This window comes from Pseudomicrostroma glucosiphilum (genome assembly GCF_003144135.1).
Source record: "Pseudomicrostroma glucosiphilum strain MCA 4718 unplaced genomic scaffold BCV69scaffold_1, whole genome shotgun sequence".
NCBI classification, from domain to species: Eukaryota; Fungi; Basidiomycota; class Exobasidiomycetes; order Microstromatales; family Microstromataceae; genus Microstroma; species Microstroma glucosiphilum.
Window position 1 is genome coordinate 1,441,479 of NW_020289913.1, and position 26,723 is coordinate 1,468,201.

The following is a 26,723-nucleotide window of genomic DNA, read 5'->3' on the forward strand; positions in this document are numbered from 1 at the left end:
CATCCCCTCACTCTGCCCCGTCCCTCTTCTCAGCCAGTGTGCTCTGCCCTCGCCCATCCCCTTCTAGCAAGATGAGAGCTGTCGTAGAGTCCATCATAGCCACCTTCGAGAGCGGTAGTAAGCTCCTTCGAACATATCCTACTGCCCCTGCTAATCCTCTATCAATACCATCCTCACCATTACCAACCAAGCCAGCTTGGCATATGCAGCAACATGGACCCGTTGAAGCTCTGCCAGAACGGATACATCAGCACCGCCTCCGTACTACTACCACTCCTCAGCAGCAGTATCTCCTTGCCCAACCACCACTTACTCTCGGACAACTTCACTTTCCAGCTCTCTCGAGTGAAGCACAACGGCTCAACGATCAGCACCACGCCTACCGACGAGCCTGCAACGACCACTTGCTCCATCCTGACCTTCAGACCCATCGCTTTCGCAAGATCCTCGACGTGGGCTGTGGTACCGGTATCTGGCTCAGGGACTTCGCCAGCTCCTCTTTCATACAGAGGCCTCGCAGTATGCAGCTCCATGGATGCGATCTGGACACCAGGATGGCTCGTATGATGCCATCTGATGGATTCACCGCTACTCCCCGAGTCTTCAAGCATGACATCACGGCAAGCGCTTCCAGCGTCAAGAGTCAAGGGCATGGTGTCGGACTCGCTGGCTCCTACGATCTGGTGCACGCTCGACTGCTGGTCTTTGCACTGAAGAAGGGAGAGGCTGGCTGGCAGAAGGCCGTGAGGAACATGGCAGCGTTCCTGAGTGAGTCTAGCAACCTTCGACTTGGGTCATTGACGTCGCTGACTCGTTTCACTTCCTCTTCTCAGAGCCCGGCGGCATCCTGCACCTGTCAGACCTCAATGCTGTAGGCTACTCGTACGGCTCGACGATCTCTGGACGTCCCTCGAGCAACATCGGAGCCCTCAACCGCATTTCTCGGCGAGCCCTATCCTTCGTCAACAACGATCTGTAGTGAGTCTCACAAAATGCTGACAGAATCTGCGCTACTCCATGCTGACACTGCACCAGATGCGCGCTCCCTCTCTACCTGTAGCGCTGGTGACCACCTCGAGACATACTTGGCCGGCGCGAATCTCCGTAACGTCGCCTCTCAGCGGTTCTGCATTCCATTTGGCAGAGCAGCAAAGGATCAAGGGTGGAGCGACGTGGAAATTGAGCGAGGAGACCAGACGGCACTCAAAGCATTTGTAGGACTGAAGAGACCGTGAGCACCGGGCAATTGCTTCTGCCATGCTGGAGTGCTAGACATGCGGGTGATGCTGGCATGCTGACAGCTGCCTCCCCCTTCTCGTCCTCTAGCTTTCTTGCCGCTGGCGGTGACCCAGGCCCCAACGGCATCGGTATCACTTCCGACGACTTCGATGCCTTCTTGATCAGGCTCGAGGATGAGATTCGAGACGAAGGTATGCTACTCGAATTTGTAATGGCCTACGGACAGAAGTCATGAGAGCGTAATATCGAAACGCGTCGAGCGATGATGATCTTCGCATCGACTGGACCGCCAGAGGGTCCCTCCTATATCCAAATCATACTGTCACCGCATACTCTACATTTTCTGTACATTACACATATCAGTCGAGCTTCCCAACCAATACGATACCTTCACTTTTTGGCGCAGCCCTAGCCGACGACAATCGTAAAAAAGGCTCAGTCGTCGCCGTGCTAGCAGACGGGGAGACATTCCCATGCTTCATTGCTGCCGACGTCTGTTACAGCTCTGCATCAAGAGCACAATAGCAGACTCTCCCTGTTGCTGGACAAGCCGTTTGCTATTGCCCTAAGCTACACGCTTGATGAGCAGCAATGCAGCCAGCTGCACCTGCCACGATCTCACTAGCTATAGCTCCCTCGGCCGCGTACTCCCGCTTTGCTTCTGTCGCAGTCGCCATTCTATCGCTTTTGCCTTAGCGCAAGCTTCTCTCAACCGACACTACGGAGCACATCTGATGTCAAATGCGTGATAGGCATTGTTTTGCTGCCACTGCTTCGTTGCGGCGGTGCAAAAGCAACGCCCTTGCACCAAGCCATTGTTGATCTCGGCTTCCTGTTACTTTTCTATTCCTCTCTCCCATCATCTTTCACGTACTGTCCTACACAAGCTGCCGTAAAGGTCGACACGCTCATATCTCATAGTACCTCCTCGCACGGCTAGCTGCGCTATGCCATTCTGACCACGTTATTCCACACGTACACGCGCACACAACAGCAGGAGCAAATGAAGGTATCCGCATTCTCTCTCACTTTCTTTTCAGGCCTTCTCGTGCTGTTTTGCATCTCTCTTCTGGGATCAGCAGCACCAACGGGATTAGACTGGACGCCTGTCCCCGGCGACCGCATCCCTGATCCGACGTATTTTACAAAAGGCGGGGAGCTACGAAAACCACTTAATCGGATGCGGCCCGTCGAGGAAGTGAGACGGCCTCAATTTGCACCGGACACCAACTTCAAGGAGCGTACTCGGCCGGTACCCATGTGGGCGGACAAACTTTCGGACTCGCAGCAGGGTAAAGGACTAGAGAAACCCAAGCAGTCGATGAGGACTAGAGTCAAAGGGGGCTGGAGCTCCATGAACAAAAGCTTCAGCAAAGCAGCCAAATGGTTGAAGAGCAAAGGGAGAAATTGCTGGAGGTGCAGGCACTTGGACAGGTGATGCAATGACGCCGGAGCAGCGACACGGAGTGTGGGAAATTTGAAGCACTCGGAGACAATCATCCATATGACGTGTTCTACAGTAGTTCCTCTGTTGATGGTCAAGTTTCGGCCGGCAGATTTTACCCGATGAACTTGACCACTTGCGTCGGTGACAGTAGACAATCTTGTGATTTGGATGTCTGAGTCACCTGGTCTCCTCTCGACAGAGTGAGACAGCCTGTTCTTTCCCTGTAGCTCCAATAATTGGCCGAGATCCCGTGTTTGGCCGCTTGTTGCATGTCTCGCCTGCAAGCAAGAAATGTCCCATGAGCTTGATAATGCTGTCTTGTGCTGCACCCTAGGGGAAAACTTGGCCAAGACCACCTTGTCCTCCTCGCTTAGCTGATTTAGCTCAAGAAGCGAAACAGTCTGGAGCGCTGCTGGTCAGTTGGAGCCCATGCGGGCATGAGCAATTTTCGGCCACTGACATGGCACTGCCGGCGGCCTATAGCAGACCTCGCTTGAGAGCTGTCGGGCACTGCCACAGAAATGAAGCACTCCGTGGGAATTGTCATACCAAGCGGTCACTCGCTTAGCTCACATGTCAGATGCCGTTGACATGCGCTTAGCATGGAGCGTTGATCTGCCTGTAGGTTGACATTCTCGGCTCGCTACTCGACCGACTCAATTAACGACGGGGCGAAACCTTCTCGGTCTCGCTGCCGGGCGTAGGATGGCCAAGCACTTTTTGCGGATCTGAGCATGGTCATGCGATGTGCACTCGGTACGTCTTGACGCAAGCAAGCCAGTGGGGGTGCACAGTCGCTGTAAGTTCTAGCAAACCTCGGACAAACCTTGGTCTCCAATGCAGGCGCCGCCCGCTGATTCCGCTCCTTCCGAATGGGACGAGGAAAGTACAAGCAATAGGCGGCATCAAGGAATGCGAGGAAGGGAAGCAAGGCCGGACAGAGGCATATGGGCGGCGTCGCAAATCACACGCATGCGGATAGACAGATGGTAGGCTCGGAATGTTTGAAGAAGCGCATGAGCGGAGACTGCACGGCCACACGCGTCTTCCTCACCCCGCGAGTCGACCCAAGAAGCAGCAACTCCGCAGATTGCTCTCCAGCTGCGATTTCGGGCGAGAGGAAACATCGGTATGTTCAGGCCGTAAAGGGTTGAGCAAGTTCAGGACGCCAGCTCACCGAAAAGTCGCGACGTGCTAGAAGCGAGATCTGAAACAAGGGTCGACGCCATTGCTTTGCCAATGCTTGGCTGCTGCTGACTCCGGGCAGCGTTTGGTAGCGAGGAGGGGAGCTGGACATGCGTGGGACACAAGTGTGCGTGGGACACAAAGAGGTCATTGTCGCGCCTGCAGCCTCCATTGTCCCTGGTGCCATCGGAGTTGTTGACGCGATGAGGGTTTGCATAAGCTCGCACACTGCCTAAAGGGAGAGACAAGATGTATCATACGAGATCTGAATGAGATGGCTTGGAGACTCTGCTCCTCGGCTGTTTGCGGCCTGAGAGCTGTGGCAGAGGGGGAGATCGGATGTCTGAGGGGGGCAGGTAAGCTGTCTGGGCTGACCTCAGCCGTGGCCCCGCTTTGAGGGGCAAGGGGGATTCCAGATGCAAGGGCGGAGATTGAGTGCTGTCGACATGCCTGGTCGGACATTCCACGGAGCAACGGGCCATTGACTGCCGAAGTGCTGTCGGACGATTATAGTTCACGGAGTTTTTTTCCTGGCTCCTCGCGGCGCGCGTCGTGGTGCACCTCGGAGGCGAGCAGACGTCTCGGCAAGGGCCCCGCTGCCAGAAGACCAGGACATGCAAGTCAGACACGGAGAGCAATCTCCGCCCATCAAGGCCTGTACGCATAAGGGAACCCCTTCTCCTCCCGGATCAGCAGAGCGTGCAGCCAACGCCCCCTTGGCTCAGCCACATTACTTTGCTGCACCCAAACTCCACTGCCCAAACACTCATCAATACAGGGTTCTGGAACACTCTGCCTCTGGAGCAATCTGGCTCTGGAGCGAACATACATTGTCCCTCTGGAGCCTGCCGCCTGATTCCCTTAGACCGGACCATTGTTCTGTGTGTTGTCCTCGCCGCATCCTCCCACCACCGTTCATAGACCGCTCGCCTCGACCTGCAGCAACCCACTGGCGCTTTTGCTTGTTGACATTGGCGGCCCGCTCTCCAAGGTCGACTTACGAACGCCCCTTCATTACGATCCACACCCTCACAGCTTCACCGTTGGCATCCTTTTCCATAGGCCGACCGAAGTAGCACCTCAGTCTCACTCTTCGTCCTCCTCTTCCAGCTACCTGGTACACCCATCTTTCCTCCCTTCCATCATTGACATCCCCCTCTCGCTGCACAGCTCGTCTTCCCATTGGCTCATCGTGCAACAGCAAGCTGCTTTCACCTCAGGTCCTCTGAGATACCAAGCGCTCGCATCGCTCTCTCACCATGAGCTCTGGAGTTCCGATCCTGCCGGCCCTCGGTACCATGGACGGTCCACACCGTCTGCACTCCTATAGCGTCAAGCAGCTGCAGCCGCATTCTCCACGGGATGCTCTTCAGCAGCTCACTCAGTCGCATCACAGTACTGCTTCTGCTGGTCAGACACTGCCTCCCATCTCTTCCCTCAGCGGTCCCAGCCGTAGTCCCACTGGTTCCCCAGCCTCCTTGGCATCCTCAGATGATGTCCCAACACAAGCCAATGACACCTCTTTCTCTGCTGCTCAAAGCGCCGCCCTGTCCCGGCAAAGAGGTTCCGCCAGCTCAGATGAAGTCATCGAGACCATGGACACCGACGAGGATGGTCATTCCGGCGCGCCTTACAAGTCTCACAGTGGTCATCCACGAATGCCTATGGGAGTTCCCTCACCCACGTGGACCAATCGCTGGACCAGCCGCGCCCCTCCTCCGAAGCCGCTGGACACCAAGCGGAGCCCTCGCTCTCTTGTGTCACCGTTGGGCATACCCAGCGTCATGGCACCCGTTTCTGGAAGACATCATCCCTACGGCGCTCGCACGAGCGGTGCCGTGACTCCTTCACCGACATGGCCCGCACATATCGGTCTCGAAGATGCCAATGCACCTCCACACTCGGCGGGTAGCCATCCTCACTACTCCACTCGTCCCTCGCCTCCCCGCCAGCCTTACAGTGATAATACCCCCTCGGCCATTCTCCGTCGTAGAGCGAGTACGCTGGCTGAGCAGGGAGCAGGAGGCTCCGCAGGTCCTCACCGCTCGGCACCTCAATCTCAGGGCGCTTCGCGGACTGCACCGAGGCTGACGCAGCGGGCCAGCATGGAATCGCTGGAGCAACAGCGAAGGCTTGGCGGCCGTGCCGCCCCTGGCGAGTATCAGCATGCCGGCTACCATTCCCCCGCCTACCCTCCTTCTCCTCTTCTCTTCAGTCCCATCACACCTTGGTCGGCAGAGCACCATGCCAGCCCGGTGTACCCGTCTCCAATGTACCCTCAAGGTCAGCTTCACGGCGGACAAGACGGTCGAATGTTGAGCGCCGGCGCCAGATACGGTGGAAACGACTCTCCTCACGCATACAACAATTCTCTACAACTATCTCTTCATGACCAGCAGCAACAACATCAGCATCACCTGCAAATTGAACATGGCCGTCGTCCCACATCCTACCAGCAGCCTGGTCTCTCACCACCCACTCACTCACAGGCGTGGGGCGCTTCCCATCCCCAGGCGCAGTCGGAGCCTACTGCTGCTCCACCTCTAGAACGCTTCAGCCAAACCCGCCGTCGCCGTCGCCCGCCTTACAGCTACTCTTCTCTCATTGCACAGGCCATCACTTCGAGTCCAGAGAGCCGTATGACATTGCGTGAGATCTACACTTGGATCTCCAATGCCTACCCAGAGCTCTACTCCATGGATGGCCCCGACTCTCAGGGCTGGCAGAACACCGTGCGCCACAATCTCAGTCTGAACAGGACCTTCGTCAAGGTTGCCAGGACCGCACAGGACATCTACGACAGCTGTGCTTCTAGTGATCCAGCTCACTCCCAGGCTGCTAGGGGCAAGGGAGGCTGGTGGACCATCGATCCTTCCTCGACCACCTCTCGATCGCTACTGCTGACTCCAGGTGGAGCCGACACTTCTCCCTTGCCTTCAAGAAGTCCCAATGGATTTTCCGGCGACGAGTACTTCCCCTCCCCTGCTCCTCAAAGCGCGAAAGTGCTCGAGGGAGGTCCTCCTAACGTGGCTCTCCAGCCTGCGCCTACCGCTAGTGCACACCGACGATCTTCCCTCAACACCGACCACAACTCGGCTGCCAAGAGGCCCCAGGCCGTGCGTCACCAGACCTCGACGGCGTCCATCGTGTCCGACCCGGTGCACCCCAAGACGATGCAGCTTCCCTCTGTCCTACGCCCACGAGGTGACACAATCTCCGGCGGAGTACCCACCGTCGTCGTTGGTCTCGGCTTCGAGAGTGCAGACAGCTCTACGCGACCTCGAGCCTACTCGAGGGCTTGCCCACCGCGCTCGCCACCCCATACCGCACCTGCTACTTCTGCTTCTGCTCCGGGCATCGAAAATTCTCCTCCCCTCTTGCAGTCCGAGAAGCGGGCCATCTCGGCACCTGAGCACAAACGCGAGGAAGCCCCTGAGGAGAAGGCATCTGGTAGGAAGATGGACATCAGCGGTCTCCTCTGCTAGAGTCTCCTACTTCACATTTCCTTTTTTTCGCCTTTGAAACTTTTTCCAGCCCCTTTGCCCTTGTTACTCGCACGTCATCCAGCACTTCGTACGTCTGTACTCTATACCCATACCAAGGAGAATCATTGTCATGCAGCTTAATCCTTTCATCTAGCCACCTCTCGCACCATTGCCGTCGTTGCATAAATACCATTTACATGATTGGAAAGATATGACTGAAGTTCGATCTTGCTCAAAGAGTGTACTTCGAAACTCACTCGTCGACCATCTCGGCATCCTCCCCCTCCTCGACTGCAAGCCCAGCGACGCCAGGCTCACCGTGTCGAGCAGATAGAGCAGTAGCCTCCGCACCTAACGTAGGCCCTCCCTCTGTCCCAATAGCTGCGCCCACATTCGTCGAAGCATTTCCAGCAGCTCTGACGCCGTCGCTGCTGCTCGTTGGAGCTCCCTTGCGCTTGTTGGCACCGTTGCTCTTTGCAGAGGCCGAAGGTGGCAGGATAGGCCGGCCGGACGCATCTCGGGCGAGGCTCAGAGCGCTTCGGAGCGAGTGAAGGGCCGTGGTCTAGAAAGGGAATGCGGCCCAGGCGGCGAGGATGTTAGCAGGAGGGGTCGACTAGCTGGTTGAAGGAAGGTAGGGTACGTACCATTCGATTGTTGAGCACGGTCTCCAGGTCCGGAGCCATGTGAATGTTTCCGTTCAGGATATAGTACGTCTCTAGCACATGAGCTGATAGAAGAACAAGACATGCAGGGTTCAGCAATTGTCATCTTGCCATCTTGACCTCCCGCTTTCCTCGCAGTGTCACTCACTCTTTGCAGGGCTCTCGCGTCTCCTCTTCTGTATCACAAACAACGTCTCATCCGCCAGCTGCTGTCCTTGGCCCGGCGGAACGACATTCTGTGCCTGCTGACCTTGTGTTCCCGCAGCTTCTTTGCCCTTGTTCTGCTTAGCGTGCACCAGGACAAACTCGATGCCCACGAACCTGCTCAACTCTTCCTCTTGCTGCCGAGCTGTGCGGCCCATGGCGCCTGCCATGGCCTCTGGATTGGCGATGTTCTGCATCCGTAGCATCTCGTTTGTGGAGGCGGGGTCGAAGAAGGTAGAGCGGGAGAAGTAGTCGAGGGCAGTCGTTGGGTTGAGGGGAACATAGGCGAGGTACTCGGGGTCGCGCCAGTAGGTTGAGAGAAGCGTGGAGCGGGTGGGCGTGGGGAGCGGCGTGTTGGGGTCGACACCACCTGCGTCGTCCACTGCAGCAGCCATGGTGAGGCGGTATGAAGACGTCGAGCGATGCTATGTGTGATGTGACAATGATGGAGCTGTGACCATGACTCCTCTGTCTTCCTCCGCCTTCGTCGTCGTGAGTGGTGAGTACGGCTGGTAGCTTGAGGTGCAGCAGACCTTGACCTCCGTCTTGCTTCCGCTTCCTGTGGGATTCAGACTCCGCCACCGGAAGTGGGACTTGTGACTGGACGCTACTCACACTCGTACCAAGAGACTTCCTTCCTGGTAGCGCACTCAGCTCGTCTCTTGAGATTCGTCAGACAGTCTGTACATCTCACCATCAGTTTTTGATGACGCTAGCAGGTGGCAGCGGCCGCCATCGCCTCGAAGGAGATGACAAGATCGAGGTGGGCATCATCGGAATTGGAGACATGGGCAGACTATATGCTGCAAAGATCAACGCAGCCGGTTGGATGTGAGTAGGAGAGACAAAGAGCTTTCAGTATGGACAGTTGCTGATGAATATGCCTTTCCTTTCATGTGCTACTACAGAGTCAATGTTTGTGATAGACCGGAAAAGTACGAATCGCTGCAGGAGGAATACAAAGGTTGGTTCAGGGCAAGGAAGAGCTGTCCCTTCCTGTCTGCTACTGCTCACTATGAGCCATTCTCTTCTTCCCCTATCTCAGGCACGAGCATCAATGTATACAAAGATGGTCATCTGGTCTCACGGCGGAGCGACCTGATCATTTACTCGGTCGAGGCTGCTCTCATCTACAATGTCGTGGCCCAATACGGGCCCTCGACAAAGATGGGAGCCATCGTCTCTGGGCAAACGTCTGTCAAGGCACCAGAGCAAAGAGCTTTTGAAGCTCATCTGCCTGCAGACTCGTACATCATCTCATGTCACTCCCTTCACGGACCCAAGGTCGACCCTACCGGCCAGCCTCTAGTGCTTATCCAGCATCGAGCGCCAGACGAGAAGATGAGGTTGATGGAAAGAATCATGGCTGCTTTTGGGTCACGCATCGTCCTCCTCAGCTACCAAGAGCACGATGTCGTCACTGCCAATACTCAAGCCGTGACTCATGCAGCTTTTCTCGCCATGGGAGCTGCATGGCGGTGTAGCGGTGATTACCCGTGGGAGACCGATAGGTGGGCTGGACCCATCGAGACGGTCAAGATCAACATCATGATCCGCATCCTCTCTGCAAAGTGGCATGTCTACGCCGGGCTTGCCATTCTCAACCCCTCGGCGCGGATACAGGTGACGCAATACGCCAAGAGTGTCAGCGATCTCTTCAAGTTGATGATCGCGGACAGGCACGATGAGATGCTGCGGAGGGTGTTCGAGGCGAGGCGCAAGGTCTTTGGCTGGCAGGACGATGAGCAACCTGCCGCTGCTGGAGAGGGTAAAGATGCCAACACATCAGCTACTACTGGCACAACCACGTCATCCTCCACACGGCAGCAGAGACCGATCTTGATGAGCGACGCAATGCTAGCACAGTTCCATCAGGCCGCCCGCAAGGTAGCCCCTCCTCCACCTACCGATGGCAGCAGCACAGATCAGCCAGCAGCGGGCACGACTGAGCAGCAGACCACAGACTCATCCTCACCACCTGTCCGTCCTCCCAACTCGCACCTCTCCCTCCTGGCAATAGTCGACTGCTGGCACCACTTAGGAATCGATCCCTACGCGCACCTAGAGCTAGCAGCCACGCCCATCTTCCGCATCTGGATCGGCGTATGCGAGTACCTTTTTCGCTCTCCAGCCCGTCTACGAGCCTCGATCCGCGCAGCCGTCGAAGATCCTACTTTCCGTGGGGACGATACCGAGTTCGTTGTTGCGGCTAGAGGATGGGCAGAGGCGGTCAATGCGGGCAACTTTGAACACTACGAATGGCGATTCAAAGACACGGCGCGCTTCTTTGAGCCACGATTCGAAGAGGCGAACAAGGTCGGTGCGGAGATGCTGAAGGTGGTTATGAGCTCGCGATGAGGGGCGTGGAGTAGTGAAGTTGAAACAGTGGACTGAAAGGCAAGGCGAAGGGCAGTCACGGAGGAGGAAAGGGGGGAATGTGGTGTATCTTCGCGTCGAGATGTCAATGTCACAGCATCGTGCAAGAAATCGTTCGATTCAGGCCCGTTCTTCTAGAGACAGAGCACGGAGTGTCGTCCAATCGGCATCCGCTCCAAACCCTCGGCGTCCTATAGTACATCCCCTTTGTGTGTGTTCCTTTCTCCTCCTTTTGCTTGCCTGCTTCCGCTACCCTCATTCCGCTCCCACAAGCCACTCCCTCGCAGCCTTCCTCCCACCCCATCGCGGGTCCAGCAGTACCAGCTGCAACCACGTGCTGAGTGCCTTTCTCCTAACCTCCAAATGCTTTGGCGAAAACTTGTGAATCAGATCCTTTGGAGGTAGCGCCGGCAGCTGTTCTGCAAATGCCGGCGCCTCGACTGCGAGCTGGCGACGCAAGGCGACAAAAGAGCTGTATCGACGATGCGCCCTGATGGTCAGTCCGCTCTGCGCAGTCAGGAGGACCACCTCGAAGGTGACGTATCCACGCGTGCGGGAGCCCACTTCGGTCCAGGCGCGAACTACGACGTCCCGTGTGAAGGTCTCGCTGGACATGGAGCGGGGACGTCTTGGTCTGCGAGGTGAGGAGGAAGGTGAGGCTGATGAGTCGTGCGTGGAAAGGACAGAGGCGTTGGAAGAGGTACGTCGCCGGAGAGAGGGGCGACGGGAGGCTGCATCTGAATTAGATCCCGTGATGCTTGAGGCTGGTAGTGAGTAGAGGGAAGCCGCATCACCATCGTCTCCGCTCTGCGGATCTTCCGCGGCCGTTGTGGAGGATACCAGTGCCTGGGGAGAATCATTGCGATGTGCTTCTGCCCAGGGCGATGGTTCGTCCAGACTAGCGAAGGGATACCGGCTTGGTTCTGGACTTGTTCCACCTTCTTCTCGCTCAGCCGGGGGCGTGACCAGCTGAGTCGAGAAGAGCGACGCGGCTCGCTCCAACAGTGGTCTATCTCCGGTCAGAGAAGCTGAGGTCCTCGTCCTGCTGGGGGACAGCGGACCAGCTGTCCTCTCCCAGGGCTCCCAGGCTATACCTTGCGTCGTAGCATCGAATGTCAGCGGCCCTGGCTCTGTAGCCACACTAGGAGACTCTGCCGTAGGCGGCGATAGGATTCGCCCATCCTCGGGGACCTGTTGACCAGACCCGTCGGTGCCTGGGCCGCTCATGTCTTCTCCAGCATGCTCTAGCGGCGCCGCGCTCTTGTTTTGATGCAGGAGTGCTAGGTTACTGCGAAGATCGCCCATTCGCCGGTAGCCCAAAGACATTCCGGGCATACGTAGCATTGATGTATCAGCAGGCGATATCTGAGCCACCCTTTGTAGTGAGGCTGGACTATCCTCCAAAGATCCTGGTAATGAGGCAAGGTCGCTCTGGGCATCCTCGTTGGCATCGTGGAAGCTGTCAACGACATCACTACCGGAGCTGCTGAAGGTAGGCATGTCTGCTCGGCTACGATCGATGATCATCACGGGTTTTGCTGGCTCCGTTTGACCTGGCGACAGATTTGGAAAGCTCTGCATAAAGAATTCGGGGGTGATGCTCTTGGTGTGACTGCCATGGCGGGAGTGGTCGAAGTCCGAGATAGGAAGATCGATGGTATGGCCACGGGGTGTGCTAATGCTGGGCTCTTCGAGCGACTCTCCGCCTCGGTTGCTGTCCCAAGATGGCACATCCAAAGAACCCCTTTCAGAAAGAGAGAGATCTAGACCCTGACTGCCCGAGTCCCCCTCCCATCGCGAGCGGCCAGTCTTAGTGCCAGCTAGAGTCAGCCTACCGACGACCTTTCCGTTGACGACTCTCTCGCCCTTTTCGTTGAGCCAAACGTCCAAGCGCGAATTGCCAACGCCGGGAGTTGAGGCAGTCGCCCGTTGGAAAAGGTTCGATTGACTCTTGGTGGCCGAAGCAGAGGTTCTTGAGCGGGACCGAAGCGCCTCTCGGCTTCCGCCTGCTGATGAAGGTCGCAACGGCGGTGTGCTTGAGTGCAAGGAGGCAAAGCGCTCTGAAGCTGAAGGACCATCTGAGGAAGATGTCATCCACGGTGGTCCACTGTCAACTTCTTGGCTCACCTCTGCCCTCGCCTCTTCGAGTTGGGGGCTATCCTCAATGCCAGGAATGACCGCCCGGCTTCCCTCCCGGCGATCTTTGTACTCCTCTCCATTGGCATCGAGTAGCACTAGCTTGGAAGACTCTTTGGCAGAAGGCAGTCCGGTAGCCTCAGAGACTGTAGGAGAGAGCCGCTGAGGTCTGTCATTTACCTGAGTTTGCCTCTTAGGCGTCCTCGCCTGTCTGTTTGCGGGAACATCGAGCAGGTCCGAGGCGGCTTCCCGCAGGTCAGCAGCCAGGCTGTCCATCACCGGAGCGCTATGAGAGCTAGCCTGTTATGAACGGTGTGTGATATGAGTCATGATCGCGAGGTAGAAGCCAGGCTAAAGGACAGTCAAGACAAAGCAGAGGAGAGTGGTAGCAAGTGGATACAGGGTGGAGCGGTAGCATCGCTCAGGCGTTGGTCCGTCCACACAGTCTACAACACGGCTTACGTAATACCTGGGCAAAGGCCCTTTCCGTCGCCTGCGCGCCTCATACAGGCGACCAAGTCTAGGCTACCACCACCTTCCTACCATTCTGTCCTTGGCTGTACTGTGTCTACTCAAATCCGTCTCGTTGCACTCGGCCTCACTTGAGTCTGCATACCAGCTAGATAAGAGCCTCTGTTGAATCCGGGCCGTCATGTCGCAGCTGGATCCTCAGAGTCAGAGGGAGAAGGACAAGCAGAGTCTACACTTCTGCGCTGAGTGGTGAGTAGCGACCGACCGGTGGGTCGCCAGAGATGGAATCTTCCTCCTCTGATCCACCCCGAGGATGAAAACTATAGGAGTTCTCCTGCTGACCTCCACGATATGCAATCCCTTACCCTCTCAGCAATAACCTCCTCTATCCTGAGGTGGATCGCTCGAATCATGTGCTCCTCTACTCGTGTAGGAATTGCAGTCACAAGGAGGAGGCCAGGAGCAACATGGTCTTCAAGAATGACTTAAAGAGTGTCACGAAGGTGAGCGCAGGGGGAAAGAGGATGGTAGAGGGAGAGCAGGCTAGACAGTGCTAGACTGGTCCTGACCCATGCTTTTCCTTTCAACTCCTCTTTCGCCCAGGAACAATCGGGAGTCATCGACAGTATCGCCACAGACCCTACTCTGCCGCGGAAGCATGACTCTGAGTGTCCAGCCTGTGGTCATCCAGAGTAAGTCGAGGAAGTTCAAGGTTGAGAGGGAGTCTGAGCCTCTGTGCTGACTCGCAATCTTTCCGCTTCCCACTAGAGCCGTGTACTTCCAAGATCAGTCGAAGAGGATCCACAATCGGATGATCCTGTTGTGAGTCTATGACCCCTTCCGTCTGAGAAGTTGAGTCAGAGCGGAAGCTGACCGCTGTTCATACATCTCTTCCTTCCCCCTGCCTCAAATCTACAGCTACGTCTGCACGGCTTGCGAGCACTGCTACGGAGACGAGCTAGCTTCCAGCGAGCGCTAATTAGGAGTGAATGATAGTAATACAATGTACAATAGGGCCCTCTATCCATTACAGTCATCTCATCTGAACACGCATCGTCTGGAGGGTCTAGATCCAGATCTCGCACCACCTCTCCTTGCCGCCACCCATTCGCCCACGGAATGTGTCCATCAGGAGCGCGAGACTCGTGAGCTGCTTGGCACAGGCAGCACCTGAGGACCTGATGTCCTCCTCGCTGAAGATGATGATAGAGTCTAGCGCAGCATCTCGAGCAGGGGCATCGCCCGTCGCTGAGGTATTGTGAGCGAGAGCAGATGCAGCGCGTCCTCTTTGCTTCTCTCGTACTCGAGCCCAATGTCTCGCGTGAGACGTTGTAAGGAAGAGCGGCAGAGGCACTCCCCTCGCATCGTCCGCACCGCTCCTACTCTCAACACTACCGCGAGCAAACCAGGCAAACTCTGCATCGCTCCCCTTGAGCAGCAAGTAGTCCAGCCGAGGTAGCGTCACGCCATTCTCCCTCACTGTGCTCTTGACCAGCGCAGCTGCACCTGATCCGAGGCCCGTGGTGTAGCTCAAGTCGAGAAGACGTAGCTTGCGGCAGCCACGCCAAAGACTTGCCCAGGGGAGCGGAGCAAGGTCGTCCTGTCTTCCTTTCGATGAAGAAGGAGAAGAAGAAGAAGGGGAAGAAGTGAAGGAGAGATGTTGCCCGGCTAGACAGAGGTGCTCGAGATTCGGGAGGGAAGATGCGAGGAGCTTGAAAGTCGACTTTGCCAGGAGATTTGGAGAGCCGGCTGAAGTCTGGCCTGCAAGGGAGAGGTAACGCAGCGTGACGTTGCTCGACAACGTAGGAAGAGAAGTCGCTGACGTAGGACCAAGCAGAAGCTTCCGCATGGTCGACGGTCGCAGCTGGGCATACGACAGGTCCATGGACGGCCAGCAATGTGGCGGTGTACCTTGAGTGAGGGCGGTTGAAGGCTGAGCAACTTCGTCACTACCTCGCTCCCAATCGTCCAAATCACCTCCATCAGAGTCTGAGACCGCCTCTGGCTGCATCTTCGCCTCTGACGTCTCCTCGTGCTCGTGCTCGTCTGCTGCCTCCTCCTCCTCTTCCTCCTCCTCCCACACCAACGGCGAGAAGTACAGCCTCTCAAACGCCTCATCATTCATTGCGCACCTCGCCCCACTCCTCGCAGCCAGCGCCACGATCCTCTCCTTGAGATGTCCCGGCAACCACGGAGCATCCTCCTCAATTTCCAGCCGAGTTGTCTGGTCTAGCAGACCCGAAGAGCAAGTGTGTGTGGCGAGTACCTCGAAGATGAGAGAAAGACAGATGTCCCGGAGTGTACTCGTGGCGCGCTGAGCTGAGCCGTAGGTGGGACATGGAGGGAGGAGAGGATGAAAGACGGACCAGGGCTGTACTTGTAGATGACGCTGTTGTGCTCTTTCTATGAGTTGCTCTTCGGTCTCCTCCTCGCTTGTAGCCAACGAAACCTGCGTCCCTGTCCGCCGCACCCCTTGCTTATTCCCTCCCATCGAGCTACCCCCAGTTCCATTCGCCCGCGCTACAGCACCACCGGCAAGGAACTCGCCCTTCCAGCTCCTGGGAGGCACAGGTCCCGCCAGCTGTCTACGCAACGCCGTGTTCCTCCTCGCCTCTTCGAGCTCCTGCGTGCGGAGGGCAGACGCAGCTAGGTATGCTAGACCTGCTCGAGCCGAAGCTGATGCGGCAGGTGTGTTCGTAGAGGTGCCTCTGGCCCTAGGCCGAGATCGAGCGGAAGAAGAGGAACTCCCAGCAACTCCACACGCCTGCAGAGCTACATTGTCCTCGACTTCGTCTTCGACAAGTCTCACCGGCCTGCGAGCGGCCTGCTGTCTCGCTCGCGCCAGACGCTCATTCACCGAGCTCGACGTCGCAGCCTTCGCTGCTCCAGCTTCTTCAGCTCTGCGACGCAGCGATGGGATCGAGGCGCTGAGTGGACTCGCCTGTGACAGAGGAGGTGCTTGCGGTCGAGAAGACGACGAAGAAGAGGTAGAAGCGGTGGAGAGAGCGACAGGCAAAGTACTGAGATTCGACGTGGAAGAGGCGTTGTTGCCGTCTGTCATGCTTCCTGCCGCTCGGCGCAGCAAGCTGCCTATCCCGCTCTCTCGGCGCTAGCTTCGGCCGGCCAGACAAGCAGAAGCGCAGATCACCAATGTAGAGGCAAGGAGCCAACGATTGCCTGCGAGTAAGTTGAAATGGTTGACGAGCATAGGAGGAAGCGATTGTCGCCACTAGTCGCTGCCGCCGGAAAGGCTTCATCATTGGGATTCGGAGAGACTAAAAGCGAGCAACCGAGTCGTGTGGAGGCGCCAAAGCGGGGCCAAGGAGCTCAGACGAATAAATGGCCAAGGCAGAAGGGAAAGAAAGGCAATGTGATTGAGACAAAGCTGATATTTACAGGATGTGTAGATTGGAGTGTACAGTGTGTTTGTGTGGAGGAGTGGAAGATATGCTGAGTCAATGTGGTCCTATGCTTTCCAAAATCGGGGGCAAATACGGAGATGAGGGATGCTACTGTGGGGAAGGGGGAAAATAGGCAGCGTCCGAGCTCCAGCGGAGGGAGCTAGATCTACTACGAGAGCTGTTCTACAGAGAGGCAATGGTTGCCAGGGCGACGAGAACCAGTGCAGCTAGAGTGTGCAGAGACACGGAGGTACCGACAGCGCCACTGGTGCCTTGAGATTGAGCGACCGTGGTACTAGAGCTACCGTTGTTCAGGCCCGAGGCCAGGGATGCAAAGCCGACTCGTGCGGTCGAACCAGCAGAGAAGATGGAGTAGACTCCCTTGAGGAAGACGTCACCGACAATCCAATTCAGGCTACTCCTCGATGTCACCGAACCGACGGAGAAGAAAGCGCCGAGGCAGACGCCACTTGAAATTTCGCTGACCTCGAAGTCTGCGCTGCTGAGTGCATACTGCTGGTTTCCAAAGGTGATTGTGGCATTGATGTTGGTATCGCATGGGTAGCTGTAGTAGCCCTCTGCGGAAGAGAGAGCTTCACTGTCCGGGATCTGGTCGTAAAGAGCGGCAATGACTGTGTCCGGCCCGCCGAGGAGCGTTGTACCTGTGTCAATGGCGGCAGCATCCAGGCTACCAATACCTGCAGAGTAACCCTGCACAGAGATGCCGCCGAGCTGAACAGTCCAGTAGGCTTCCTCGGTGACGGTGAGCCAATTGATGTCGCCGGTGTACAGGGAGGTGTTTGCGCCTCCGAGCGTGAAGATCCCACCAGGGGCAGTCTCACTGGTTGCACGCTTCCTGCGACCGGGGACACCGGGGTTGCCCTGACCACCTCCACCGCTACTGCCTCCGGTTGTCGAGGACGTTGAAGAGTCTTCTTCAAGGTAGAAGGAGAATTCAGTCTCACCTGCCGACTGCCAAATTGGCTGAGCTCCATCGACGCTGAGCGAGGAGAAACCCAGACCGACAATTCCGTCGGTGGTACCATCAAGCAGCCCTGAGCCTACGGATGTTGCAACGGCAAACGTCTGTCCTGTGATTGTGTGCTGCGCGATGGTGAAGGTCTCGCTGGCAACGTAGCCTGCGACGTCGCCACTACCATAACTGATGTCGAAGGCGCTCGATTTGTTGACAAAGGTCGACGAGTCCGCGGGGGTGTAGCTAGACGAGGAAATCCACACATCGCTGGACCCAGTGTCGAGCACGAGGGAGTAGTCGGCGGCTGGAGTTCCGACTTGCACGGTGGTATACCAGGTGCTGTCGTCCTCGTAATTGGTCAGAGAGGAGGACCCTTCGGCCCGCTTGGCATGACCGTCCTGGCGACGACTGAGACCGCTGCGGTCATGCTTGGCAAGAAGATTGGATCTATGCTGGTTCGCCCAGGCGAGCAACTCGTCACCTGTGCGCTCGTTGCGCTTCTTGTAGATTGGGAAGGAGCGGGGCTCTTGTGTACGCTTTTCAAAGGATGAGGACGATGATGCTGGCGTCAAAGTGGAAGAACGACCCACGGCTCTGCCCTCTGAGGAAGGTACGAGAGCCAGCGAGGCGATGCAGAATGCCAGGAGCGTGAAGATGACTCTTGGTGGCGACGACATGCTGATGCAACGCAGTGGAGAGGACTATGTAGACACTCGATTGACCAAGGTATTTGCAGAGAAAATGAGGAAAGAGCCCCACCGCAAGCAATGGGGGGGATGAGTAAAGAAGTTGAGGATACGAGTCGAAGGATGAGAGGAAGGATGCTAGAAGAGGCAAGTGAAGCAATCTGTATGGATCAGTATGGAGAGAAAGGAGGAGGCGTGCTGCAAAGGGACAAGGACGATGACGTTTGGCTGTGGAGAGGAGAAACCCTGGGCGGGGGCGGGATGCCAAGGCGCGTGGTGCCGATGCGGCGGCGGCATCATTCCCCGAGGCCTGACCCTTTCCGCTGTGCCTCGGCACCAGGCCAGGCCCCGGCCCAGCTTCCACGCCCATCGGCCCGCCCGCCCGGCAGCCGCACTGCCACGCACGCGTCGTCGTCGGTTGACAGACGACAGCTGACAGGCACACAGAAGCAGCCCTCTCCCAGGCACCACGCGGCAATGCCCACGCAGACGCACTTTCGCTCACGTCCTCGGACCCTGACCATCTTCTGTGGAGGCCGTCACGTTCACACAGGCTTATACGCAAGATCGCAGAAATTATGTAGTCATTGTCAAAAGAGTGTGCATCGGTGCAGAAGTGCCGAAAGATAGGATGGATGAGTGACGTGCGATGGACTGATTACAGGAAAATTGCTGAGGCTAGGTACAATTGATTACGAGTCAGTGTCTGCGCAAGGCGCATAGTGGGAGAGCCTCCGACGACTACCCATCCAGGGGTACCGTCACCAGAGGTGCTTCCTTCGCAGCGTCGAGACTGCTCTCGGCAGGCTTCACGACTTGCGAGCGTGTTCTGGCCCGTGCTGCCAAATTCTTTCGGGGCAAGGCCGGAACAGAAGTAGGGCTGCGTACCTCCATCGGAGGTGTCACAAGTTTAGGAGACGTCGGTGAGACAATCTCCACGACTTCTGCAGCAGTAATAGGAGCTACAGCCACTGGAGCTGGCTCAACCCGAGATTCCGCAGGCTTTTGCGGCACCATCGGGGCTGGGGCAACGACTTCTACTACAGCCTCGGTCACGTCAGTGACGGCCCTAGCTACTTCTGGACTGGTAGCAGCGACCGCAACTTGAGCTTGATCAGGGTTTTGACTGGCAGTGGATGCCTCTGTCGCTTGGGCTGGAGTCTCACTGAGAGCCTCGGCAGCAGTGCCAGGGAGTGACGGCAGAGTGGGAGGTGCTTCCCAGATGGAAGGCCTCTTGAACCAGCCACCGAGACGGTTTAAAGTAGGTGCGACTGCGCTCGCGGGTGTTGCTGAGGTTGTCGATGTTGAAGATGCTGTTGTGAGTGGCGTGGGAGTGCTCTCCTCTTCTTTCGGCGCTACCGGCGCTACCGGCGCAGGCGAGACTTCGTGCACTTCGTTGTTGCCCGCGCCCTGCTCTTCATCCTGGCTGTCGGCGGCCGTCGAGGCCGTCTTACCCAATGGCGAAGCCGCCAACGTGAGAGAGCTCGCTCGACCCAAGAGAGATTGGCCGCTTCCAAGGCTGATACTTGGCGAGCGAGCGAACAGAGATCCCAAAGAAGATCGCACGCTGGTCAGGGAAGAGACGAGAGTCTCAGATTCTGGTGCTGCTTCAGACGAAGAAGGAACCGCTGCGGACGCGTCGGTAGTGCTAGCCTTCTTCGCTGTCGCAATTTCCTCTTCTTCGTCTTCCTCGTCGGCCGTAGGCAACGGCGGCAATTTGATGCCGGTGAGCGAGCCTCTGGAGCTTGCTCGAGAACGCACACCTGGGGCACCTTCTCCTATGAACTCCTTCAGAGCCTTGAGGCAGTCGTCGCTCGCCTTGCGAGCTTCTGTTGCTTCCTCAAGCTTGGCACGAAGGCGCTGCATCTCCGAGCGCATCAGTGCCATCTCAGCTGCGGTTGCAGCATCGGCAGTCGAAATATTCGCATTGGAGATTTCTGCAGTCGAGTCCGCGTTGGACTCAGCGACGGATTCGCGAGGGCTGATCCCGCTCGTGCTGACGACGGAAGAGCGAGCAGTAGGAGCAGACGACCAGCTGAAGGCCCGAGAACCGGGAAGGGAGAAGAGACTATTGCGTCTGGCCGGAGGGACGGGCAAATTGCTGGCCGGCAGCTCGTCCTGCATGATCTGTGAGAGACGGGGACCCTTGGGTCCGGGGGAGATCGCAGTGTTTGCGCTTGCACCGTTGGCTTCGACCGAGAGAGGCTCAGGGGTCGACGACTGACTTGACAGGTTACTCAAGGGGACATCGTGCGCCGGCCCAACTTCAGACAGGGAGAAAGCGCGTCGGCTCTCTTGCACTTTGGGTCCAGCAGTCTGCAGACGTGCTTCGAGTCTGGCCTTCTCTTCGTTGAGCTGTCGGACTTGGGCCTCCATAGCTGGCACTCTGATGTCTTGAGCCACCTCTAGAGCATGCTTCCACGCTGCTGACCGTTGCGCCAAATCCTGCAGCGAGCTGGAGAGCGTCGTCGAACGGACGCTTTGAGATGAGAGGGCAGCTCGTAGGTCCTTGACCAGGTCTCGGAGGTCTTCAACGTCGTCAGGCAAGTCATCGCTCTCCAATAAGGATGTAACAGAGTGATCAACATCTGCCATGAGTTCTGGCAACTCCCCATCGGTGATAGATTGGGGCGAACGCACGACTACTGAGTCGGGAGCCATATCAGGCGCCACCGAAGACATAGTCGGAGGTGGGGATGGTAGGTTGAAGAATGATTTGAGGGATGATGGCGATAGCGGGTCGACGACGGGAGCCTCAGGGCTGCCGAGGGGCTCCTCGAGGCCACCATAGCTATATGACGATTGCTCTGGAACAGTCAAGTCACTTTGGCCCCACCAAGAGATCGCAGAGCTTTGCGTCGAGGGTTTTGTCGCTGCCATCGAGGGCTTGGTATTTGACAGGGGCGCCTCTCCGAAGGAAAAATCGGAGAAGTCCTCTAGAGGTTCTTCAGGGCCCTCCAATACCATCAAGCCCCTTCCAGAACGTGGAGAGTGCGAGGAAATCGATAGTCCTCGCAGACGCGACTTCACAGGCGAAGCTTGGGCGGCCTGCGCCCGGAGAAGAGGACTCTGTGTAGACACAGACATACGTCGAGAGGCCATTGGCGGTGTGCTTGAGCCACTTGAGGCCGAAGAGGCTGAAAAAGAGGAAGAAGCCAGCGGCGAGGAAGGCATAGCAGAAGGGCCAACCGTCAAGCCTCGACTTCGGGAAGTGCTGCCATTTTTAGGCATAGAGCGAGCAGCGTTGCTCGTTCCCAGCATTGGGGAAGAGCCATTGCGCACGAGAGGAGGCGGAATAGAGTCTCGGTGAGCCATCGCCGGGAAGCTTGATGAGCAGGATGAGCTGAGAGATCTTTCGAAGTGTGGGACCAGCAGCTAGCAGTTGCTCAGTCCAGGTCGCCGTCTAGGACGCAGCTGCAAGAGGAGAGAGTAGTCGAATAAATGAGCGTGGGGAAGGTGCTAGCTTCTGAGGGAATCGCGAGAAAGGCCGTGAGGGATTAGTAGAGACGCGTGTAATAAATTAGTGGGGGCCGATACCTGTTGATCGTCGTACACCTGCAAAGAGCTTTATACGGTGCCCACACGGTGCCCATATCTCGCTGCCCAGGCCGGAAAGGGCGGATATCATGGCCTTCAGCGACAGTCAATGCTGTTGATGAAGACGAAGGATGACCGGATGCGACGAATCCTTGTGGATAAGCTCGGGATCGGAGCTTTGTTACTCCGCCGCGTCGACTCGGCGGAGCCTGCAGCACCACGGCCGTACCCCTGGTGTGCCTGGGCAGCGGCGCCTCAATCTGCCCTGGCGGATACCGAATCTCAAGCCTCGCGGCAATGGCGCCTGTGGATGCTGAAGACGGCACCGAACCAATAAATGCAGCGGTGGGCATGTGTGTCTCGTAATGATGAGATGGTTCACAACAGTGGGACATGACTATGCCGAGGCTGACGGTCAAACCCGTGGCAGCGGCGCCACAGTATACTCCGCATCCCACGGCAGATGCCCTGCTTGCGGGCATCTCGAGCCACTTGTCTCTCCGCATGGGAGCTACGTCCTGCGTACGCAAATCACATCGGAGACCCCGAGGTGGTCCGCCATGCACTTGTGACCAATTTACCTTGTCCAAGACAAATCGCCGCGGCGTATGAATGCCATCAGCGCCGGTGGATCACTCATGGTTCGCACTGTGAGTGCGACGTAATGTCCGAAAGGAGAATTGCTGGCCTCTTTTCGCAAGATACCGGCCGAGCTTACCACACAATTCGGCGGAGGCTAGAGCCGCAAAGAGGCGGAGGCAACTTCGACCAGCTGACGTGAGATGCGGGCCCCAGTGGCCCCTTCCTGCGTCAGTGCGTACCCATGGAGTGATGACATATTCGGTTGAACATAATGCACACGATCGAGTGAGGGGCCTACGCGGTGTCTGGGGTGATCTCATCCAAACACGTGGCCCTGTTCAAAGAGATAGATACACATGCTCGGCACCGAGCAGCCCCTGCACAGGACAAAGTGTGGGGACGGCAAGTAGAAGACGAGGTGGGCCTTCTGTGGTTGTCGCATGGTCCGCGTGGTGACCGTGTACCGGTGCGTGTGAGCAAAGCCGAGGCGAGGTGAGCTCTATTTTTCGCCCTGAAGATCGATCATGCAGGGCATCGCGTACAGACCGCGCCTCGATCTCTGCCGCGGCGACAAAACATCGGCAGGATAGCGCAATGTATGGCAGGACTGTGAAGCAAGGGCGAAGGGACACTTGGAAGGAGAGCCGATGTGATGTGATAGAGCACGACTCATTCTGACGAGGAAGAAGACATTCGAGGATCCTGGAAGCTCAGTGCGTGCTGAGGGCGCGGGTGGGCCTGGGGAGCTGGGTGGCCGGGGGTGCGCTTGCCGCCGGAACGGAAAGAGTTGGAGAAGCGTGAGACCCTGCCTGCGCCTGCGCGATTTCGTGGGCGATCGATCTCCAGGAATCGGAGGCAACCGAGTCGCATGGGCGGCAGCAGCCTGGCCTCGGGAGCAAATGCTGGAGATGACCAGCTTCGTCCAGTAGACCATTCCTTGCTTCTATCCCTTCTCCTATTCTTTCAGAAGCTGCGTTGTCTCATTACTCTTCTTTCTTTCCCCTTTGGACGCACACTGTCACTCCCTACGGGTGCCATTGGCATTTCTCCCCGTCTCTTCCACTCCCCTCCACTCCACCTAAGCAGCACACACGCCACTGAGTGTGCCCACCTCACCCGACCGAGATCATCTGGGAGGAACTTTGGGGTACTCTGCTGGCTCATCCGCGTGCAAGCTCCTTTCAGCATACACGCACAGTGTCGCCCTATTAGGCGCTCGGCAGCTTCAGCATACTCATATCGCTTACCTTAGGGGACGTACACGCACGCGACAATGCCTCCGGCGCAGAGTCAGCCACTCGTTGGTCATGCCGCCTCTTCTAGCAAATCCCCATCCTCTTCAGGCAACTCGGTGTTGATATGTCTTCTGCATCTAGATCTCAGGATCGCTGACAACCCCTTGTGGCACTTTGCTCACTTGGACGCTCTGCAGAAGGGCGGCTACCGTAGTCCTCACGCTCCACGACCCTCGGATCTGTCGTCCAAAGCCACCCACCTCTTGCCCGTCTTTGTCTTTGACGAGCGCGAGTACGAACTTTCTGGACTCCCCGACTACCAGCGCAAGGGTCCAGAGGCAAGGACAAAGGTATATGGCTTCTGGAAGACCGGAGCCTTTCGCACACGGTAAGTCACGAAGACTTGGAGGCTGGGAGCCTCTCCTGAGACTCCCGGAAGAGTTGGCTGCCCGTCCCACGACCTTCTGTACTGACTCATCACATTGATACCCGACGCCCGCCACCAGTTTTGCCGCCGAGTCTGTCTATGACCTTCGGAGTCGCCTACGAGAGCGTGGCAGCGACCTCTGCGTCCGCTTTGGCATCGTCGAGGACGTAGTCGCAAACCTAATCAAGGCTTTCCAGGACGAAGGGACCGAGGTCGAAGCTGTTTGGATGGAGAAGGAATTCACGTCTGACGAGAGGAGGATTCAGAGAGTCGTAGAGGAGCGCGTCAAAGCATTGAACACTCCACTGCACTATGTCTTTGGCAAAACCTTGATTCATCCCGAGGACCTGCCATTCGACATTCAGGACACCCCGGACGTATTCACGCCTTTTAGAAAGAAGGTCGAAGTTCTGGGTGAGAACATGGTTCGACCCATGTACACCAGCCCGGAAAAGTTCAAGCCTTTCCCGACCCAGCTGCCTCAGACATCAGATTACTCGCTCGATGTCTCTTACGAGGTTGACGTGGATGGCCTCTCAACCCGTACCCTCGAGAACGCAAGCATCGTACCTGGACAGGTCTCCTTCTATGAGATTCTCGGCTATCTTCTGCTGCCTCTGAAAGATCCCAATTTTCCACCGACCCTCGAGGGCAGCGAGCTGATACAGCGCCGCCACCATGCCTCTGCCTTTCCCTTCCGTGGAGGCGAGTCGTCTGCCCTCGACCGTCTCGATTGGTACTTCGTTCGGGGCAAGTCGGCTCAGAGTTCTAGTTGGGGCAAGGATGATCCGCCTCCTGTCGCTCGATACAAGCAGACACGCAACAATCTCCTTGGGCATGGCTACAGCACCAAGATGTCCCCCTTTCTAGCTTACGGCAGCATCAGCGCAAGGCAGATCTGGGAAGTACTCGGGCATCACGAGTCGATCTTTGGTGAGGATCAGAACATCTATTGGGTCAAATTCGAGATGCTGTGGCGTGACTACTTCCACTTCGTCTCCGAAAAGTTCGGCGATCTGTTGTACCACATGGGCGGTTTCGAATTGGCCACCGACCCGCCACAGGCCAACAAGAAATTGAACGGCTATTGGAAAGAGTACGACCCTGCCACCGCACCTCCGTCCCACGAGATGACGCGTCTGCTAGAGGGCAGAACGGGAATCCCGTTCATCGACGCCAACATTCGGGAGCTTCGTGAGACGGGCTTCCTCAGCAACAGAGGGCGCCAGAATCTAGCCAGCTATCTGGCTCATGATCTGACCTATGATTGGCGGGTGGGCGCAGAGTTGTTCGAGAGCTACCTGATCGAGTGAGTAAGAAAGTACAGTCGAAGTAGTCGAAAAGCAATCCGCTCACGCATTTCCGTGCTTGTTCCCACCTCAGCTCCGCTGCAAGCTCTGTCAACTTGGGCAACTGGCAGTATGTCTCTGGAGTCGGCAATGATCCCCGAGCTAGCCGTCGCTTCAACATCATCAAGCAGGCCAAAGACTATGATAGCCATGGCGAGTATGTCAAAACGTGGCTCCCATCGCTGCGAGGCTTGCCCACCGACTTGGTTCACACACCTTGGTTGCTCGACGCCGATGAGCGGCGCCGCTATGCTCTGAAAACTTCAGAGACAGCAGTGACAATGGAGTCGTATCCTGCTCGTCCTCTTACGGAGGACGAAGGCTGGAGTAAGCACTACGACCGAAGGGCAGGTGAAGGCTCTCGAATGCACGGCAATCCGCAGGAGAAGATCAAAGATGGCAAGATCGGTCGGGGTAAGAGGAATACTACATCTAATAGAGATAGAGATGCTTTCGACGGACCCCCTCGTGGTGACTACACCCTCGCTTCCCGTTCGGCGCCTCCAGTCAGATCGGCTTATCGCAGTGGACCACCCCTCCACCCATCTCGCGGAGCTCCTGCAGTGAACAAATCTGCGACGCCCATCGAAAGAAGAGGTAGTGGTGGAAGCAGCACCGGTGGGGGCAGTGGAAGTACTAGCAGTAGCGAAGGTCCGAATGCTTCCCGACCTCCTGCTTCTGGCGCAGCTTGGCGCAACAGCAACAGCAACAGCAACGCCAGTGGCAATGTATCTGGCAACGGCAACAGCAACGACAATAGTCAGAAGACCACACAACGCGGAACTCTCGACCGTCTCGTCGCACCCTTCAGAGGGACAGGGTCGAATTCGCCCCACCGCATGGGCGGAGGACGTCCTAGAGACGGCAACAGTAGCACGACGTACAGCTCCGGAGAAGGAAGCGGACGCGAGTCGGGCTATGCTGGTCGAGCACGGAGCAAGGCCGAGGAGGCCACGTCTTGGCGCAAGGGTGGCTGAGGTGGAAGGACTGCTGCGGGACGGATATACGGGATGAAGGAGGGGTGTCCGGTGTTTCCTACATACATATGCCTCATGTCAATTTTTTCACTGCCGCATGCTATTGCTCAGCACTTTCAATTGCCAAGTCATTGTCAGTCTCGCATTGTACACAGTGTACACACCAAGCATGCCTTCTGTCCCATGAAGACCCAACCAGAGCTACCATGATGCCGACAATATCGTTTCGCGGAGGTAGGTGGACTGCGCTTGTCACCTCAGGGACATCCTCCCCACCGGCTATTCGTCTATTGTAGAAGCCATCCTGCCCGCGTCGCGTTCCGTTCCGCTTTCTGTGCGCTGAGTGCC

The 26,723-nt window shown here is 57.1% G+C and overlaps 12 protein-coding genes across 12 annotated transcripts; 7 read left to right on the forward strand and 5 right to left on the reverse strand.

The window, feature by feature from the left end:
- Nucleotides 1-71: 71 nt before the first annotated feature.
- Nucleotides 72-1,474, forward strand: BCV69DRAFT_296359 (hypothetical protein; the record flags this gene model as incomplete). Its single annotated transcript, XM_025494001.1, has 4 exons — nucleotides 72-768; nucleotides 834-978; nucleotides 1,061-1,231; nucleotides 1,327-1,474. 4 exons carry the CDS (start codon nucleotides 72-74, stop codon nucleotides 1,472-1,474), a joined length of 1,161 nt encoding a protein of 386 aa, XP_025351217.1.
- A 482-nt stretch (nucleotides 1,475-1,956) lies between these two features.
- BCV69DRAFT_279959 (hypothetical protein) lies at nucleotides 1,957-2,926 on the forward strand. Its single transcript, XM_025491434.1, has one exon. The coding sequence runs from the start codon at nucleotides 2,243-2,245 to the stop codon at nucleotides 2,675-2,677; it is 435 nt and encodes a 144-aa protein (XP_025351218.1). The 5' UTR covers nucleotides 1,957-2,242; the 3' UTR covers nucleotides 2,678-2,926.
- Nucleotides 2,927-4,286: 1,360 nt separating this feature from the next.
- Nucleotides 4,287-5,038, forward strand: BCV69DRAFT_18928 (hypothetical protein). Its single transcript, XM_025489605.1, has one exon. The coding sequence runs from the start codon at nucleotides 4,486-4,488 to the stop codon at nucleotides 4,945-4,947; it is 462 nt and encodes a 153-aa protein (XP_025351219.1). The 5' UTR covers nucleotides 4,287-4,485; the 3' UTR covers nucleotides 4,948-5,038.
- Nucleotides 4,690-7,629, forward strand: BCV69DRAFT_279962 (hypothetical protein). The gene has a single exon (XM_025491435.1). It carries the CDS (start codon nucleotides 5,131-5,133, stop codon nucleotides 7,354-7,356), a length of 2,226 nt encoding a protein of 741 aa, XP_025351220.1. The 5' UTR covers nucleotides 4,690-5,130; the 3' UTR covers nucleotides 7,357-7,629.
- Nucleotides 7,483-9,088, reverse strand: BCV69DRAFT_18926 (MED6-domain-containing protein). Its single transcript, XM_025489604.1, has 3 exons — nucleotides 8,167-9,088; nucleotides 8,001-8,083; nucleotides 7,483-7,918 (listed from the first exon to the last, which is right to left on the reverse strand). Exons 1-3 carry the CDS (start codon nucleotides 8,615-8,617, stop codon nucleotides 7,610-7,612), a joined length of 843 nt encoding a protein of 280 aa, XP_025351221.1. The 5' UTR covers nucleotides 8,618-9,088; the 3' UTR covers nucleotides 7,483-7,609.
- BCV69DRAFT_265510 (hypothetical protein) lies at nucleotides 8,859-10,726 on the forward strand. The gene is made up of 3 exons (XM_025490786.1): nucleotides 8,859-9,053; nucleotides 9,131-9,186; nucleotides 9,268-10,726. The coding sequence occupies exons 1-3, from the start codon at nucleotides 8,929-8,931 to the stop codon at nucleotides 10,578-10,580; spliced, it is 1,494 nt and encodes a 497-aa protein (XP_025351222.1). The 5' UTR covers nucleotides 8,859-8,928; the 3' UTR covers nucleotides 10,581-10,726.
- BCV69DRAFT_279964 (hypothetical protein) lies at nucleotides 10,697-13,137 on the reverse strand. The gene has a single exon (XM_025491436.1). It carries the CDS (start codon nucleotides 13,008-13,010, stop codon nucleotides 10,854-10,856), a length of 2,157 nt encoding a protein of 718 aa, XP_025351223.1. The 5' UTR covers nucleotides 13,011-13,137; the 3' UTR covers nucleotides 10,697-10,853.
- A 225-nt stretch (nucleotides 13,138-13,362) lies between these two features.
- Nucleotides 13,363-14,184, forward strand: BCV69DRAFT_309912 (putative DNA-directed RNA polymerase II 14.5 kDa polypeptide; the record flags this gene model as incomplete). Its single annotated transcript, XM_025494753.1, has 5 exons — nucleotides 13,363-13,454; nucleotides 13,579-13,708; nucleotides 13,809-13,897; nucleotides 13,974-14,027; nucleotides 14,124-14,184. The coding sequence occupies exons 1-5, from the start codon at nucleotides 13,387-13,389 to the stop codon at nucleotides 14,182-14,184; spliced, it is 402 nt and encodes a 133-aa protein (XP_025351224.1). The 5' UTR covers nucleotides 13,363-13,386.
- An 87-nt stretch (nucleotides 14,185-14,271) lies between these two features.
- Nucleotides 14,272-16,266, reverse strand: BCV69DRAFT_296365 (hypothetical protein; the record flags this gene model as incomplete). The annotated part of the gene is made up of 1 exon (XM_025494002.1): nucleotides 14,272-16,266. One exon carries the CDS (start codon nucleotides 16,264-16,266, stop codon nucleotides 14,272-14,274), a length of 1,995 nt encoding a protein of 664 aa, XP_025351225.1.
- Nucleotides 16,267-16,852: 586 nt separating this feature from the next.
- On the reverse strand, nucleotides 16,853-18,070 carry BCV69DRAFT_233323 (acid protease; the record flags this gene model as incomplete). Its single annotated transcript, XM_025489859.1, has 2 exons — nucleotides 16,853-17,462; nucleotides 17,529-18,070. Coding segments are annotated over 2 exons (1,152 nt in total), but the record flags the coding sequence as incomplete, so codon positions are not given.
- Nucleotides 18,071-18,960: 890 nt separating this feature from the next.
- On the reverse strand, nucleotides 18,961-21,674 carry BCV69DRAFT_19183 (hypothetical protein). The gene has a single exon (XM_025489623.1). It carries the CDS (start codon nucleotides 21,581-21,583, stop codon nucleotides 19,010-19,012), a length of 2,574 nt encoding a protein of 857 aa, XP_025351227.1. The 5' UTR covers nucleotides 21,584-21,674; the 3' UTR covers nucleotides 18,961-19,009.
- Nucleotides 21,675-23,408: 1,734 nt separating this feature from the next.
- BCV69DRAFT_279968 (cryptochrome) lies at nucleotides 23,409-26,544 on the forward strand. The gene is made up of 3 exons (XM_025491437.1): nucleotides 23,409-24,010; nucleotides 24,129-25,358; nucleotides 25,433-26,544. Exons 1-3 carry the CDS (start codon nucleotides 23,661-23,663, stop codon nucleotides 26,373-26,375), a joined length of 2,523 nt encoding a protein of 840 aa, XP_025351228.1. The 5' UTR covers nucleotides 23,409-23,660; the 3' UTR covers nucleotides 26,376-26,544.
- Nucleotides 26,545-26,723: the final 179 nt, after the last annotated feature.

Coding starts and splice junctions, on each gene's coding strand:
- BCV69DRAFT_279959 (XM_025491434.1), top strand. CDS start 2,243: ATGAAGGTATCCGCATTCTCTCTCACTTTCTTTTCAGGCCTTCTCGTG.
- BCV69DRAFT_18928 (XM_025489605.1), top strand. CDS start 4,486: ATGCAAGTCAGACACGGAGAGCAATCTCCGCCCATCAAGGCCTGTACG.
- BCV69DRAFT_279962 (XM_025491435.1), top strand. CDS start 5,131: ATGAGCTCTGGAGTTCCGATCCTGCCGGCCCTCGGTACCATGGACGGT.
- BCV69DRAFT_18926 (XM_025489604.1), bottom strand. CDS start 8,617: ATGGCTGCTGCAGTGGACGACGCAGGTGGTGTCGACCCCAACACGCCG. Junction 8,084..8,166: donor ACGCGAGAGCCCTGCAAAGA/GTGAGTGACACT, acceptor TTCTTCTATCAG/CTCATGTGCTAGAGACGTAC. Junction 7,919..8,000: donor CCGTGCTCAACAATCGAATG/GTACGTACCCTA, acceptor TTCCCTTTCTAG/ACCACGGCCCTTCACTCGCT.
- BCV69DRAFT_265510 (XM_025490786.1), top strand. CDS start 8,929: ATGACGCTAGCAGGTGGCAGCGGCCGCCATCGCCTCGAAGGAGATGAC. Junction 9,054..9,130: donor ATCAACGCAGCCGGTTGGAT/GTGAGTAGGAGA, acceptor GTGCTACTACAG/AGTCAATGTTTGTGATAGAC. Junction 9,187..9,267: donor GCTGCAGGAGGAATACAAAG/GTTGGTTCAGGG, acceptor CCCCTATCTCAG/GCACGAGCATCAATGTATAC.
- BCV69DRAFT_279964 (XM_025491436.1), bottom strand. CDS start 13,010: ATGGACAGCCTGGCTGCTGACCTGCGGGAAGCCGCCTCGGACCTGCTC.
- BCV69DRAFT_19183 (XM_025489623.1), bottom strand. CDS start 21,583: ATGGCTCACCGAGACTCTATTCCGCCTCCTCTCGTGCGCAATGGCTCT.
- BCV69DRAFT_279968 (XM_025491437.1), top strand. CDS start 23,661: ATGCCTCCGGCGCAGAGTCAGCCACTCGTTGGTCATGCCGCCTCTTCT. Junction 24,011..24,128: donor ACCGGAGCCTTTCGCACACG/GTAAGTCACGAA, acceptor GCCCGCCACCAG/TTTTGCCGCCGAGTCTGTCT. Junction 25,359..25,432: donor TTCGAGAGCTACCTGATCGA/GTGAGTAAGAAA, acceptor TTCCCACCTCAG/CTCCGCTGCAAGCTCTGTCA.